Raw genomic sequence first — 16,102 nt, 5'->3', positions numbered from 1 at the left:
CTTTAAATTACAATATGAGGAAGCTTTATGCAAAATCAGCAAAGATTTCGTTAAGAACCCAGATAGTAATACTTGTGTGGTTTAATAAATCAAGGCAGAAAAGAGGAAGAGGAAATCCAGTTCATGATTCTAGTGATGACTGATTACTTAGGGACTATTTGTAAGCTGTAACTATATGTTCTGTAATAAGTATCTGATGAAATAGTCATAGATCAGATCTTTGTTCAGAGAGTGTATCATCATCATCATTCTAAGGAACGGTCCCTGCTACTATGGAGGGTTCCCTCTTCCAGATCATCCTGTTTCTGGCTTTCCTCTAATCACCTCATCTAAAAATGTATATTTTGCTGGGTATCTTCACTCTTAATATGTTCATAATCCATTCTTTACATCTCCATATCTGTCTCAGGGATATTATCTTTCTTTCTATGATTGTCTTCTTCATTACTTGGTTCTCTTTTATTTCACACAAGACTTCGTCATTGGTTTTTTTTTTCTATCCAATATATTTCAAAAGCTTCAGTTCTTTTCTAGTCTGCTGTTGTTCAAGTCTCACAACCATATAAGAATATGGTCCAAACAAATGTTTTTATAAATCTTTTCAATATCGCTTTACTTGTCTTACTTGTAATAAATGATCTCTTTTCCTTAATACATCTTTTGCCATAGCAATTCTCAATATCTTCAACTTACATCTTTGGTTTTCTTGAATAGTTCCTCCAATATATATATATATATATATATATTGTTGAAATTAGGATTTACTCGGGATGTATACATTTATAAAAATAAATTTAACTGACTAGAACCCGAGAAAGTATAACAAAAACCTTTAATACATCACAACTAGTTTCATCGGTGATCCGACTTCTTCAGGTGAGAAATAAAAACATAAGACATAAAATAACATGGTAAAAAATGAACTTTACAGCTTAATAAAAAGCAGAATAATAACAGTCATATTTGAATAGGTGACTGCGTGCTACCGTTGGCATGAGTAGAATGTGTGCGACAGCTAATTTTTGAGCGCCAGTACTGGATTACTGCGCTATGGGAATCGGGTAAATTGTAGCTAAGATTATTGTTTAAATGTGAAGGGTCCAGAACTATTTCTTTTGATTCGATGATTCTTCTTTCGAATTCATCCTTGCAAATATATAAATTAGTAGTGCGTTCCCAATCAACTTGATGTGGCTGTTCTTCAAGGTTAGAGTTTGCCGAGAAAAGGACATGACTGGAAAGGGCGCTCGCTCGTGCTCTACTGTAGGAGATGTCACGTCTATGTTCCTCAAGACGAAGTGAAACAGATTTGTCTGTCTGGCCAAAATAAGGTCGACCACAGTTGCACAAAACTTTATAAACACCAGGAAAATGCAGATGGTTGTGTTTTGGTTTTGGTCGACTCAGAAAAGAACGAAGTTTTGGCAGCGTAGTATAGTCGGTCTTTATGTTGAATTTTTTCAGAATCTTAGCTAGTTTTGGGGTAAGAGTGCTGATAAAAGGCAACTGTATATGAGTGATAGGGTTGGAGTCATCTTCTTGTCGAGGATGTTGGCGTGGTCTCAAGCGTTTAGTGATGTTACGAGACGAATATCCATTATTTAAGAAGGTGTTTTTCAGGAAGTTAAGCTCTGTTTGAAGGTCTTCTTCTGTGGAAATGAGACATCTTGCTCGATGGGCGAGGGTGGAGATGATGCCCAGTTTCTGAGGTGGGAAGTGATGAGAAGAACCATGTAAATATCTATCAGTGTGGGTGGTTTTTCGAAAAATTGAAAATTTAAGACAGTCAGGAAATCTACTGATCTTTAGATCCAAGAAGGGGAGAACGCCGTTAACCTCTAGTTCAGATGTGAATTTAATGTTTTGATGTTGGTTATTTAAATGGTTTAGGAAGTTTTTCAGTTCCTCTAAACTATGTCCCCAAATAAGGAAGACGTCATCGATGTAACGTAACCACAGTTTAGGTTTCAAAGTAGCTGAGGAAATAGCTTTCTCTTCAAAATCTTCTAGAAAAAAATTAGCTAAGACTGGAGATAGAGGGCTGCCCATAGCTAAACCGCTAGTTTGTTTGTATATTTTCTCTTCGTAGCAGAAATAGCCGGAATTGATGCAGTGAGTTAGAAGAGCGAACACTTTTTTAGAAACCTTGTCCTTAAGAAGACTCAGAACTTCATCTGTAGGAACATTCGTAAACAATGATACGATGTCAAAACTCACCATTCTGTCCAAGTCTAAAAGATTCAAATTTTTTATTTTTGAGATGAAATCTTCAGAGTTTTTGATGAAGGAAGAAGAATTGCCAACTAAATGTTTTAAAGAAGCTGCAAGATATTTAGACAGATTGTATGTAGGTGAGTCAATCCCTTCCACAATAGGTCTTAAAGGGGTGTCAACCTTATGGATCTTAGGCAAGCCGTACAACCGAGGAATGAGGGGATGGAGAGAGCGGAGAGATAGTCTTGTATGTCTAGGAAGTTCAGAAGTTGATTTCAGAAGATTGTTTGTACGGTTATGAAGTTCTCTTGTGGGATCACTTTCTAGCATAGAATACGTATTAGAACTTAACAAGTTGTTCATCTTACAACGGTAGTCAGCTTTGTCTAAGATTACAGTTGCATTCCCTTTATCAGCAGGTAGGATAATAATGTCATTGTTGTTACGAAGTTGGTGTATTGCTTTCCTTTCTGTCGGCGATAGATTATCTGTAGGATGACGACTGTTGTTAATGGTAAAGATGGCATCGATCCTAAGTAGATTCGCAGTTTGTTTTGGTAATTGTCCAGCTGCCTTCTCAACTTTCGTAAGAAAGAGTTCTTTAGGAATGAAGGTCGGAGAAGGAACGAAGTTAAGGCCCTTTGAGAGCACACTAAGTTCTGCAGGAGAAAGTGTGTGAGAGGATTTGTTAATCACAACATTTTTTAAATTTTGTGAGTTGATATTGGATTGGCGAGTTTGTTCCTGTTTGAGTTGGTTGAATTTTCTGATAAGAATTAATTTGTTGGAGAGTTGCGATCTAGAAGCACGGAGAGAGCTCGTGTTTTTAATATCAATCCAGAACCTGTTGTCTAAAGATGAGTTTAAGTTATTTTCTAAAGAATCTCTTTTGCGGAACAAAGAAGCTAATGTGGACTTGGTATCTGCGATTCTTTCATATAATAAATCAAGTTTAGCCTTGTGATAGATATTATGAGCACGTTTAGTGCGAATCAATTCTTTGAAATCTAAAAACTTCGGGATGACAGAGTGAAATTTGCATCTTTTCAGAAAAACTAACCTATTAATAAAAAGTCCAATTTTTACCAGTTTTTTCATAATCCTTGATAAGATGTACATTAACCTCGTCAGAAGGTAGATAAACTCAAACAGGAACAAACTCGCCAATCCAATATCAACTCACAAAATTTAAAAAATGTTGTGATTAACAAATCCTCTCACACACTTTCTCCTGCAGAACTTAGTGTGCTCTCAAAGGGCCTTAACTTTGTTCCTTCTCCGACCTTCATTCCTAAAGAACTCTTTCTTACGAAAGTTGAGAAGGCAGCTGGACAATTACCAAAACAAACTGCGAATCTACTTAGGATCGATGCCATCTTTACCAGACTGTCTTAAATTTTCAATTTTTCGAAAAACCACCCGCACTGATAGATATTTACATGGTTCTTCTCATCACTTCCCACCTCAGAAACTGGGCATCATCTCCACCCTCGCCCATCGAGCAAGATGTCTCATTTCCACAGAAGAAGACCTTCAAACAGAGCTTAACTTCCTGAAAAACACCTTCTTAAATAATGGATATTCGTCTCGTAACATCACTAAACGCTTGAGACCACGCCAACATCCTCGACAAGAAGATGACTCCAACCCTATCACTCATATACAGTTGCCTTTTATCAGCACTCTTACCCCAAAACTAGCTAAGATTCTGAAAAAATTCAACATAAAGACCGACTATACTACGCTGCCAAAACTTCGTTCTTTTCTGAGTCGACCAAAACCAAAACACAACCATCTGCATTTTCCTGGTGTTTATAAAGTTTTGTGCAACTGTGGTCGACCTTATTTTGGCCAGACAGACAAATCTGTTTCACTTCGTCTTGAGGAACATAGACGTGACATCTCCTACAGTAGAGCACGAGCGAGCGCCCTTTCCAGTCATGTCCTTTTCTCGGCAAACTCTAACCTTGAAGAACAGCCACATCAAGTTGATTGGGAACGCACTACTAATTTATATATTTGCAAGGATGAATTCGAAAGAAGAATCATCGAATCAAAAGAAATAGTTCTGGACCCTTCACATTTAAACAATAATCTTAGCTACAATTTACCCGATTCCCATAGCGCAGTAATCCAGTACTGGCGCTCAAAAATTAGCTGTCGCACACATTCTACTCATGCCAACGGTAGCACGCGGTCACCTATTCAAATATGACTGTTATTATTCTGCTTTTTATTAAGCTGTAAAGTTCATTTTTTACCGTGTTATTTTATGTCTTATGTTTTTATTTCTCACCTGAAGAAGTCGGATCACCGATGAAACTAGTTGTGATGTATTAAAGGTTTTTGTTATACTTTCTCGGGTTCTAGTCAGTTAAATTTATTTTTATAAATATATATATATATATATATATATATATATATGAAATATTTTACTTCTTTGAGATTCTTAATCTCCAATCACTATTTTATCTATCTTATTGTAAAACATGAAAACTGAAGATAAGGATATCCTAGAGGTCGGGAGTAATAACTTTGAAAGACCGTTAAACGAATTAAGCAGTGACAGAACCATACTAGAAAATTTTCAAGAGGGATACAAAGAGAGGAGTACATATCAGTGCAATACTCACAAACTTGAAATGTGGAAAGGTAGCTGGAGTAGATGATATTAGACCAGAAATGCTCAAGTATGAAGGTATAAAAGTTTTGTACACTGCATAATTCAGAGGCCTTTTCAGAAGGTCAAATTCCCAGTGATTGGAGTAGAGCTCTCATAGTACCCATCTATAAAAAAAAAAAAGGGAATAAACTGAATGTGAGAGTTATAGAGGAATTTCTCTACTAAGTGTTTCAGATAACATTTATGCATGCATACTTGAAAAGAGGTTGAGAAAGATTGTGGAAGAGAAACTTGGAGAAGAACAAGCTGGGTTCAGGCCAAATAGAAGTTGTCAAGATCAGATTTTCACTTTAAGACGACTAGTTCAGAAATCAATAATAATTTAGTTTAATCCTTTATCCAAGTGTGAGCAAACAAAGTTTGCACCTGAAAGTATCTTCAGGACTGGGGTAAGGTGGTACAACACCAGGCAACTCGTTGCAAAGGTGGAGCAAGCTAACATCACTCCTATCTCAGTATCTCCCATAATCCAAAACACATCTCCTTGCAGATATGTATAATGCTGTGCATTAAGGGAAGGGCCACTATCCAGACTAGTTTTGACCTTTATTGAAGTCTCTTCAGTGGGAGCCAGGCCCAAGTGGAGATACCAGGCAGAAGCATTAGCAAGGTTATCTCTACCTATAGGAGTTGCCAAACGGTTAGAGAAAGATGTTGAAAGTTTATTTTTCACTTGGTTAGACTATAATAATTTAGTTTAATCCTTTATCCAAGTGTGAGAAAACAAAGTTTGCGCCTGAAAGTATCTTCAGGACTGGGGTAAGGTGGTACAACACCAGGCAACTCGTTGCAAAAGTGGAGCAAGCTAACATCACTCCTATCTCAGTATCTCCCATAATGCAAAACACATCTCCTTGCGGGACCTTGCTAATGCTTCTGCCTGGTATCTCCACTAGACCTATCATTAAAAGGACCCCTGAGTTCCCTCAGGGGTCCTTTTAATGAGATTTTTAAGAATACCCAGGTAAAATACAGTGTATCTACATAATGAAGAAATACAGGAAATTATCTAGAGACAGGAAAATATATCAGGAGTGTACAGAAATACCAATGTAAGCTGGAGCTTGGAATGTGAGAATAATGTTGACAGTAGGGAAATTAGAAGCAAGTGAGGAAAAAGATGTAGGAATTAGTGAAAATCAGAATCATCTATAGTAGAGGAGAGAAAGAACAAATGGTATATATTTCTTACTAATAAAAGATGGGGAGAGAAAAGTAAAAAATACTTACCATATGAATGACAGAAAATTGATGACAACCTAAATAGAAATCTCAGTGGATCTTGTCATAATTCAAGCATACATACTAATGACTAACCCTGAATATTGAAATAGAAAAGGTATATGAACACTAGAGGAACTAATAACATCTGTTAAAGATAATTGAATTATGATGAATGACTCTTAATGCAGCTGTTGTTGGAGAGGACGGTAAATGTGAAGAAACTGGATGATTTGGAACTGGGTGGAAGAATGCAAGTGGAGAAAGATTGTTAGATTTCTGTAAACAGCATGGCTTTATAGTTGTTAACACACTTTATGAAGTACCAAAGATACTACAGATGAAAATCATCAGATGTTGAATGATGTCAAACTGACTACAGTCAAGAAGAGATACAGAAAACAACTAAAGTTGTATTACAACTACCTAGGAGTAGAAACAGAGAGTGACTACACACTTGTTATTGCAAAGTGGAATAAAATAAAATATAAGAAAGAGGAAATGGAATATATTAAACTACTGAAGACAGAATATATGAATTTAAAAAAAAAGAAACAGACTGCATGCTTGATGTGAACAGCGAGAAAGACTGGACAGTCATCAAGGAAATAACTAAAAGATAAACAGAAGCCTTGGAGCACAAATGAGATACTTAATTTAATAGAAGAATGAAATAAAGCAATGGAAAAATAAAAGACTAAAAAGTAAGGAAAAATATCGAAAACTGTAAAGGAGAAATTATCAGGAGATGTTGAATGATGTCAAATTGACTACAGTCAAGAAGAGATACAGAAAGCAACTAAAGTTTTATTACAGCTAACTAGGAGTAGAAACAAAGAGTGACCACACACTTGGAGAAAGATTGTTAGATTTCTGTAAACAGCATGGCAAGGAACAAGATTGAAGAAGACTGCAAATAAAAGAGAAGGAAAACTGGATAGAAGAACTGCATAAAGAAAGTAAACATACATTGAAAACAAGGCAAGCTTGACAGGGAATACTGAATAATTGCTGTGCACACCAGCAATCCCAAAATGTACTGTAGAATGAAAAAAAAAAGGGGGGGGGGGAGAAGAGATGGAAAGAATATCTCTAAGACTTATATAGTAAAGAAAACATGAATAGTGAAATTATCAAACCAGAATATGAAGTTAGGAAAAAAAAAAGTCTTAGACCAGAGAGGCAACACATGAATCTTATTTAAAGTGTTTAGGCTAATCTACATGATTTCATAGAAATCATGAAACTTTGTTTCATGATTTCTATGAAACTTTGATGGTATAATATCCAAGGAAGGGAATATAACAGACTGTAAAAATGATAAAGCATAAACTTTACCCAATTGCTTCAAAGATTATGCTAAATATATTGAAACATAGAATAAAATAATAATAATAAATGTTATTGAGATGAAGATCGGTTTGGATATAAGAATGATAAGGGAATTAGAGAAAAAATGTTAGCTTTAAGAACAATAATAGACCAAAGAATTGAAGAAAATAAAACTACTACATTGACTTTATAAATTTGGAAAAGGTATTCAATAGAACTAGCTTTTTCAAATAATGAAGGGAATTGGAAACTACTAGAGAGAGAGAGAGATGGAAGACTAATTAAGAAATTGTATGCTAACCAGAAAATAAAGATACAAATACAGGAAAATGAAGTGACTGCAGAATTAAAGAAAGGTGTAAGACAAGGTTGTGCATTACTCTTACTTTTCAACTTGCATATAGAGAATGCAATGAAATCAATAAAAGAAGGAATGAAAGGCACAACTGTACATGGAATGCAGATATATATATATACATGTTTTGCTGATGATACAGCTGTATTAGCTGGGAGTGAACAAGATTTAAAACATTATCCAAAATGGATGATGTTTTATCTTATTATGGACTTAGATAAATGCAGAAAAAAACTAAAACACTTGTGACAGGTTCAAAAGAACAAAAAAACCATCATAAACTTCCTGATATGTAACCCCAGGGGGGGGTTCGGCTTACTATGAAAGCTACATGATTAAGTTCACATTATTATTAATCTCCTATCAACAATTTTCCTCAAAATCAATCTGTTACTTGTGAGTGCTCCAATATTTTCATATCTAGCATTTCATGCTTCTAAGACACTTCTGACCAAATCAATTCACCTAGACCTTGGACTTCCTATGGGTCTCTTTCCTGCCACCTTGGCATCCAACACCTGTTTTGCTAACCTTTCTTCATCCATTCTATTTAAGTGGCCATACAACCATAGATAGCTATGTTGACACATTTTTGAATGCTAATAAGGTCAAGTTCCTTTCTAATATCTTCATTTTTAATATGATTCTGCCATTGGTTTGCTCCCATAATTTTTCTCAGAACTCTCATATATGTGGTCTCTAATCTTTGATCAAGTGCTTTATTTCTAACCCAACTCTCAGATCCATAACTTAAAACTGGTTTAAACACTGTCTTGTATATTGCTAGTTTGGTGTTTCGGCTAATTTCTCTCTTATTCCATATAAATTTATTCAGTTGGCTACCCACCATACCAGCTTTGTTTATTCTGTTGTCTATTTCCAGATTTAATCTGCCATCTTCACTAACAACTGTGCCTTAATAGCTCAATTATTTTACTTATTCTATTGTATCTCCATTCAGAATGCAGCTGAAGTTTTCTATGTTCCTGCCTATTTTCATAGTTTTGATCTTTTCATTGTTGATTTTCATACCAAACATGTTACAGCTGTTATTCAATTTAGTTAGAGAATTCTGGAGACGTGTACCAGATGTGTTTAGAAGCACATCATCATCTGCATAAAGCAAAGAGCTAAGTTTGACATTTCCAATTCTAATATCTGGCCTAATGTCACTTTCTTTCAGAATGTGATTCATATAGATGATGAATAAGAGTGGAGATAATATGCATCCTTGTCTTACCCATGATTTTGCATCAAATCATCTTTCTGTATTTCCTTCAATTTTAATTTCCGATTGATAACTTAAATATAGACTATATATTGCTCTGTATAATGTACCATTCATCCCACATAATTGTAGTGGCTTGAAAAGCTTCTTATCTCTAGGCACTTTGTTGTATGAATTTTCCAGATCTACAAAACTAAAGTACAGATCCTTGTCATATTCCAACGATTTCTGAACTATGTTAAAAGTTTATTTTTCACTTGGTTAGACTATAATAATTTGTTTAATCCTTTATCCAAGTGTGAGCAAACAAAGTTTGCACCTGAAAATATCTTCAGGACTGGAGTAAGGTGGTACAACACCAGGCAACTCGTTGCAAAGGTGGAGCAAGATAACATCACTCCTATCTCAGTATCTCCCATAATGCAAAACACATCTCCTTGCGGATATGTATAGTGTTATGCATTAAGGGAAGGGCCACTACCCAGAGTTTGCGATTGACCAATTTGTGACTAACAGAGAATTTTGCTACAATGATTAATTCAACTATTCTTATATTAGTTATATGCCATACCATTTAAAAATGTAATATTCCAATTTAATTATCTAGAGCTATCAGAAGAGCTTTCCAGTTTCATATACAGTTGAAATTAAAAAATACAGATAAGGTGAGTTGTTTAAAGCATGTTTGTAGGGAGATTAAAACTGATTGCATCCTTCTCTTTTCTAATGATTAAATTATTTATTATTTGATAAAATATCCATGGAAAACTTAATACTATTTTCAGATTAATGACTGATTATTTGTTAAAAGTCAGAATATGATTGTTCAGTTACTTAGATTTTATTTTATAAAATTATAATCTCAAAACAATCCTTTTGCTTATTTCCTTAAAGAAGAAGATTGTCATGATGTGTATTTATGTAGCATTTTGTGTGCATTACTATGAGTTAACTGTGGTTTCAATAGGTTAAGTGCATGCATTCATGTGATACGTGTGTAGAGGCTTAAGTGCTGTGAGGACATCATATTGGAGGCTTAATGGATTTTTTACAACACTCAAAAAGAATTAAAATAGAATTTAATACTTCCTATATTTCGTCCTAGTCACTAGGACATCTACGGGGATTACAAAAACAATTAATGTAACATATACACAAATAACAAACAATACTAAGCTTAACCACGTGGGTGACACTAAAGTCCTATCTAGGTTGAGCACCCTCTAAGGGTAGTAGTACATGGCCTGGAATGTAAGGTGGGAACTCTGGTGATGAGTGTTTCTCAAATCTTCGGAAGCTTAATTATTGAGCCGTATTTATTGAGATTTGGTTGGTTTTTGAGAGCTGCCGCTGCTTCTAAGAAAAGTCTCTCTTTCTTGAATTTGCTGTGGTGGAGCATGGTGGTTTTCTTCCATGATACCCTGTGGGTGGTGTCCAAAACATGGTCAGCCAAGCCTGAATGGCCATAGTTGTGTTTGAAGATGTAAGACTTGTGTTCCTCTAGACGGATGGATGCTGATCTGCCTGTCTGTCCAAAGTACTCCAGCTTACAGGAACAGGGTACTTTGTAAACTCCAGGCAGAGAGAGAGAGGAGGGAGCTGATCTTTCGTAGAACGGATAAGGGTAGCAAGTTTGCGGTGGGTCTTGTATGCTGTGTGTAGGTTGTACTGTTTTAGGATCTTGGCTATATTTTCGGATGTGCCACGGATGTAGGGTATGGTGATGGCATTTTTAAAATCTTGTTGACGGGGAATGGGGGAGGAGTTGATTATTTTTTTGATACTGTGATCGCTGTAGCCATTGGAGAGGAAAGTGCTGTGTATGTGGTTAAGCTCAGTAGTGAGGGCGGTTCCACTGGAACAAAGATTGTGGGCTCTCTTGGTCAGAGTTTTAATAATGCCATATTGTTGAGAGGGGTGGTGGTGGGAGAGTTTGTGAATGTATCTGCCTGTGTGTGTGGGTTTTCTGTATATGGTGAAGGTAAGTGTATCCTTAGGCAGGCATGTGACTAAGGTGTCTAGGAAGGATAAACAATTGTTCTTTTCCTTTTCCATAGTGAACTGGATTCTTGGATGTAGACTATTGAGATGACTGAGGAAGGAGTGTAACGTGTCTGGGCCATGAGGCCAAACAGAGAACACATCATCTACATATCTTAGCCAGATAGAAGGTTTGAGTGGGGCTGAGTCTATGGCTCGTTTTTCGAAATCTTCCATATAGAAATTGGCAAGGGGGGTGAGAGGGGGGAACCCATGGCAGTTCCCTCTATCTGCTTGTAGATTTTGTTGTTCCAAGAGAAATACCCAGAGTTAATGGCAAAGGGAAAGAGATCTAAGATGTCAGAGGGAAAAACGTTTTCTAAGAGAGATAAGGTGTCAATTAAGGGAATATTGGTAAACAAAGAGGAGATATCAAAGCTTACCAATATGTCTGTCTTATTCAAGGTTAAATTTTCTGTGAGGGATTTAAAGTGGGTCGAGTTTTTTATATAGGAAGGGGACCTTCCGGTGAGGGGGATCAGAGAGTTGGCCAGCTGTTTAGATAGTCTATAGCAAGGTGCATTGGTGGCATCTACTATAGGCCTGAGTGGGGAATTGGGTTTGTGGATTTTTGGTAAACCATATATTCGTGGGGAACGGGAGCGGAAAGGTTTAAGTTTTTTCGTGACGTCAGAGGGCCAGGAAGATACTTTTTTGAGTAAGATTTTTAGTTTCTTAACTTGTGTTTTTGTGGGGTCGTGTTCTAGTGGGATGTAGGTAGCTTTCGAAAAATGAGCCATAGACTCCGCCCCACTCTCAAACCTTCTATCTGGCTAAGATATGTAGATGATGTGTTCTCTGTTTGGCCTCATGGCCCAGACATGTTAGACTCCTTCCTCAGTCATCTCAATGGTCTTCATCCAAGAATCCAGTTCACTATGGAAAAGGAAAAGAACAATTGTTTATCCTTCCTAGACACCTTAGTCACATGCCTGCCTAAGGATACACTTACCTTCACCATATACAGAAAACCCACACACACAGGCAGATACATTCACAAACTCTCCCACCACCACCCCTCTCAACAATATGGCATTATTAAAACTCTGACCAAGAGAGCCCACAATCTTTGTTCCAGTGGAACCGCCCTCACTACTGAGCTTAACCACATACACAGCACTTTCCTCTCCAATGGCTACAGCGATCACAGTATCAAAAAAATAATCGACTCCTCCCCCATTCCCTGTCCTTCTCGTCAACAAGATTTTAAAAATGCCATCACCAAACCCTACATCCGTGGCACATCCAAAAAAATAGCCAAGATACTAAAACAGTACAACCTACACACAGCATATAAGACCCACCGCAAACATGCTACCCTTATCCGTTCTACGAAAGATCAGCTCCCTCCTCTCTCTCTCTCTCTCTGCCTGGAGTTTACAAAGTACCCTGCTCCTGTAAGCTGGCATACTTTGGACAGACAGGCAGATCAGCATCCATCCGTCTAGAGGAACACAAGTCTTACATCCAAACACAACTATGGCCATTCAGGCTTGGCTGACCATGTTTTGGACACCACCCACAGGGTATCATGGAAGAAAACCACCATGCTCCACCACAGCAAATTCAAGAAAGAGAGACTTTTCTTAGAAGCAGCAGCAGCTCTCAAAAACTAACCAAATCTCAATAAATACGGTTGCATTAAGCTTCCGAAGATTTGGGAAACACTCATCACCAGAGTTCCCACCTTACATCCCAGGCCACCTACTACTGCCCTTAGAGGGCACTCAACCTAGATAGGACTTTAGTGTCACCCACGTGGTTGGGCTTAGTATTGTTTGTTATTTGTGTATATGTTACATTAATTGTTTTTGTAATCCCCGTAGATGTCCTAGTGACTAGGACGAAATATAGGAAGTATTAAATTCTATTTTAATTCTTTTTGAGTGTTGTAAAAAAAAAAATCCATTAAGTCTCCAACATGACATCCATGTGATAATGATATGAATATACAGTGTGTGTGTGTGTGTGTGTGTGTGTCTATATATATATATATATAGACACACACACACACACATATTTTGTGTAAAGAAGGAAAAAGCTTAAAAGGCTTCGTTTGGCACTGTGAGAACTTTACCTCAATCATCCAGAATTAGACTTTCTAAACAATGCAGAATATATTGTAAATATTTTATATTTCCATATTTGAGCATTTCTGGTCAGTTGTCATCTAATCCAGTACCCTTTCAAGTTTACTGCTTTCCTATTAGCTATATTGTCAGATCCTACATTTTAGTTTTCTAAGACACTACTAATTGCATTAATCCACATGCCATCCTGCCATCTTAGCTTCAAAGCATATTTTTTTTGCTAATTTTTTCTATTCTGCTCACACATTCTTGAATGCTAATAAGGTAATTTCCTTTCACTATCTTCATTTTTAATATGATTCAATGATGCACTCATTGATGCTGTCTGTCATCTGTACTAATATTTCTCAGATCCTCCCATCTCTGTAGTTCTAGCCTTTGATGTACTGTTTTATTTCTAATCTCTCTGATCTATAAGTTAAAATTGGTTTGAACTGTGTTTTTGTGGACATGATAATTTGGTGCATTAGAAAATTTCTCTTATCCCAAATAAATTTATTCACCAGAATCCCCACTATAAATTTATTCTGTTGTCCTAGTTTAATTTGCCATCTTCACTAAAAATTGTGCTTAAATAGCTGAAATATTGTTCTGTAGGTTCATCATTGAGAATACAATTGATGTTTTTTGTTCCTGCCTGTTTTCATATGTTTTTAATATCCTCATTTTTAATATGATTCAGTATCTGTTATCTATACTAATCCAGCATCTCAGATCCTTTCATATCTGTAGCTCTAGCCTTTTCATCTTTATGTAATCTTTTTATTACTGATTTTTATTCCAAATTTGCTATGGCAGCCGTTCAATTTAATTAAAAAGTCTTGAAGACTTGTACTGGATTTATTTAACAATATTACCTCATCTGCAAAAAAGTAAAGAGTTCAGTTGAATATCTCCAAGTTTAATATCACATATAATGCTACCACTTTTCTTCATAATGTGAACCATAGAGATAATGAATCACAGTGGAGAGAGCAATAATCCTGTCTTATACTTGATTTTCATCAATCCATCTTCTTATACCACCTTCAATTCTAATTGCTGACTTACAACTTTAAATGTAAGCTGTTGTTAGCCTATATTTGCAACAATTTAAAATATATCATGTCTCATTTCCACAGCTTTTCCCTTAACAGGTTGAGCAAAGTGCAAGAGTGCATTGAATCTCCTTTGTACTCTATCTTCTATTGAATGGAGGCCTGGTCCATCTTCATTGCTTTGTCTATATCGTGTGCTCAGATGCTCAAAGCTGGATTATGTGTCTCAAGTCAATGGTTCGGCAAGCCAAAATGATCCTGCAGTGGTTGGATCCCATTCATCATCAGGGTATACAGACAGCTACTGATGCGTTTTGCACATAGCCCACTCAAAGCTTATTATTATTATTCAGGCCTCCATGGAGTCGAGAGACTCATCATGGGAGGACCTTCCCAGGAAACACGAAGTCTCTCATACCACTCCTTGAACTCATTGACCATTCTTGCTTTCACCACTATCAGGCAACACATTCCACAGTTCAACTATCCTCCACACAAAGAAACCATTCCTCACCCTCTTACTCACAGGTTCCTTTCATAACTTCCAGAGATGACCCCCTTGTCATCGCTCGTTCCTGCTGTTCCACCAAGTGAAAGAACTCCCCAGTGTCAACCCTGTAACTGCCTCTCAACAGTTTAAAAGTCTCGATCATATCACCTCTCCTTCTATCTACCAAACTCTGCAGTCCACATTCCTTCAGTCGATCCTCATAACCAACACTGTACACTCCTGAAACCATCTTTGTTATCTGCCTCTGTACCCTTTCTAAGAGTGGTCTGATCAGAGTCTTACAACAGAATGATAACTCTTATCTCTGCAGGTAGGCGTCCTTCTCATTATTGCAGCAATCCTCTGTGTTACCTTCACCACCTTTGCAATATGCTCCCTGAAGTTCAGTTTTCTATCAATCATCACCCCCCCCCAATCTCTTGTCTCCCCCTACTTCCTCCAATATAGCTCCTCGAATTGAGAATGCATCCTCCCATCGATGCTTCCCAAACTTCGAGACTTTACATTTTGCTGCATTAAACCGACACCCCCCATTCATTTGTCCAGTTTATTGAAATCCTCTTGCAGGGCTGCCACATCTGCACTATTACTAAAAACCCTGCCCAGCTCCATATCATCTGCAAACAACTGAATATCCCCTTGCAATCCATTGATAATGTAATTGATATAAAGGTGAGGCCTTTGGAACCCCACTTGTAATCTTCTGCCTCCTTGATGTTGCCCCACCATACACAACTCTCTGATACCTATCAGACAGCTAATTCTGAATCCAGTTGACTAACCCAACATCTAAACCCATGTGCTGCAACTTAAGTAACAGCTAATCTGTGGTACCCTATCAAATGCCTTTGCAAAATCCAAAAAAATGGCAGTATATGCCTTTCCTTCAACTGCTCTTTTCACTTTATTATAAAAGGCAATCATATTACTAAAGCAAGAGCACCCTTTAAACAAATCCATGTTGACTCTCACAGATAACATTACCCTCATCCGCCCAATGCTGTATATGGTCCCTCACTAATTTCTCCAAGATCTTAACAACTACTGATGAAACACAAACTGGCCTATATTTAGACACTTCCAGTTTGCTACTGCTCTTTATGCAATGGCACTATCTTGCCTTTCTTACATTCCTTGGATACCTTTCCCGTAGCCAGACTGTCATTGAAAAGCCAGGTCCGTTAACCTTCTCAAAACCCGTCATGAAATAGCATCCATTCCCACATTGGTACACAATAAATAACGGAAAAAACTCAAGTAGAAAGATTATTTATTAGTATAATTTTCGCCTGTGTGTGACAGGCATCCTCAGTACATTAAGCTCAAAATTAAACACTAAGTGACAATTCCAAATTCTTTTTGGAATTGTCACTTAGTGTTTAATTTTGAGC

The 16,102-nt window shown here is 36.9% G+C and overlaps 1 protein-coding gene across 5 annotated transcripts in view; it reads left to right on the top strand.

Annotated features, from left to right (window-relative positions):
* The window catches only part of LOC150102137 (spermatogenesis-associated protein 7-like), a 151,681-nt gene that overhangs the window by 115,469 nt on the left and 20,110 nt on the right, over positions 1-16,102 (top strand). For all 5 annotated transcript variants that reach the window (XM_090399380.1, XM_090399379.1, XM_090399381.1 and 2 more), the window contains one exon: positions 9,641-9,698. In XM_090399380.1, the coding sequence (XP_090255506.1) occupies positions 9,641-9,698 (58 nt within the window). The remainder of the gene's footprint in view (positions 1-9,640; positions 9,699-16,102) is intronic.

Source organism: Typopeltis vanoorti, chromosome 10 (genome assembly GCF_054136105.1).
Source record: "Typopeltis vanoorti isolate ZY-2024b chromosome 10, IOZ_Tvanoo_1.0, whole genome shotgun sequence".
NCBI lineage: Eukaryota > Metazoa > Arthropoda > Arachnida > Uropygi > Thelyphonidae > Typopeltis > Typopeltis vanoorti.
The sequence above is the reverse complement of the archived record's forward strand: the minus strand, read 5'-3'. Positions and strand labels throughout refer to the sequence as shown.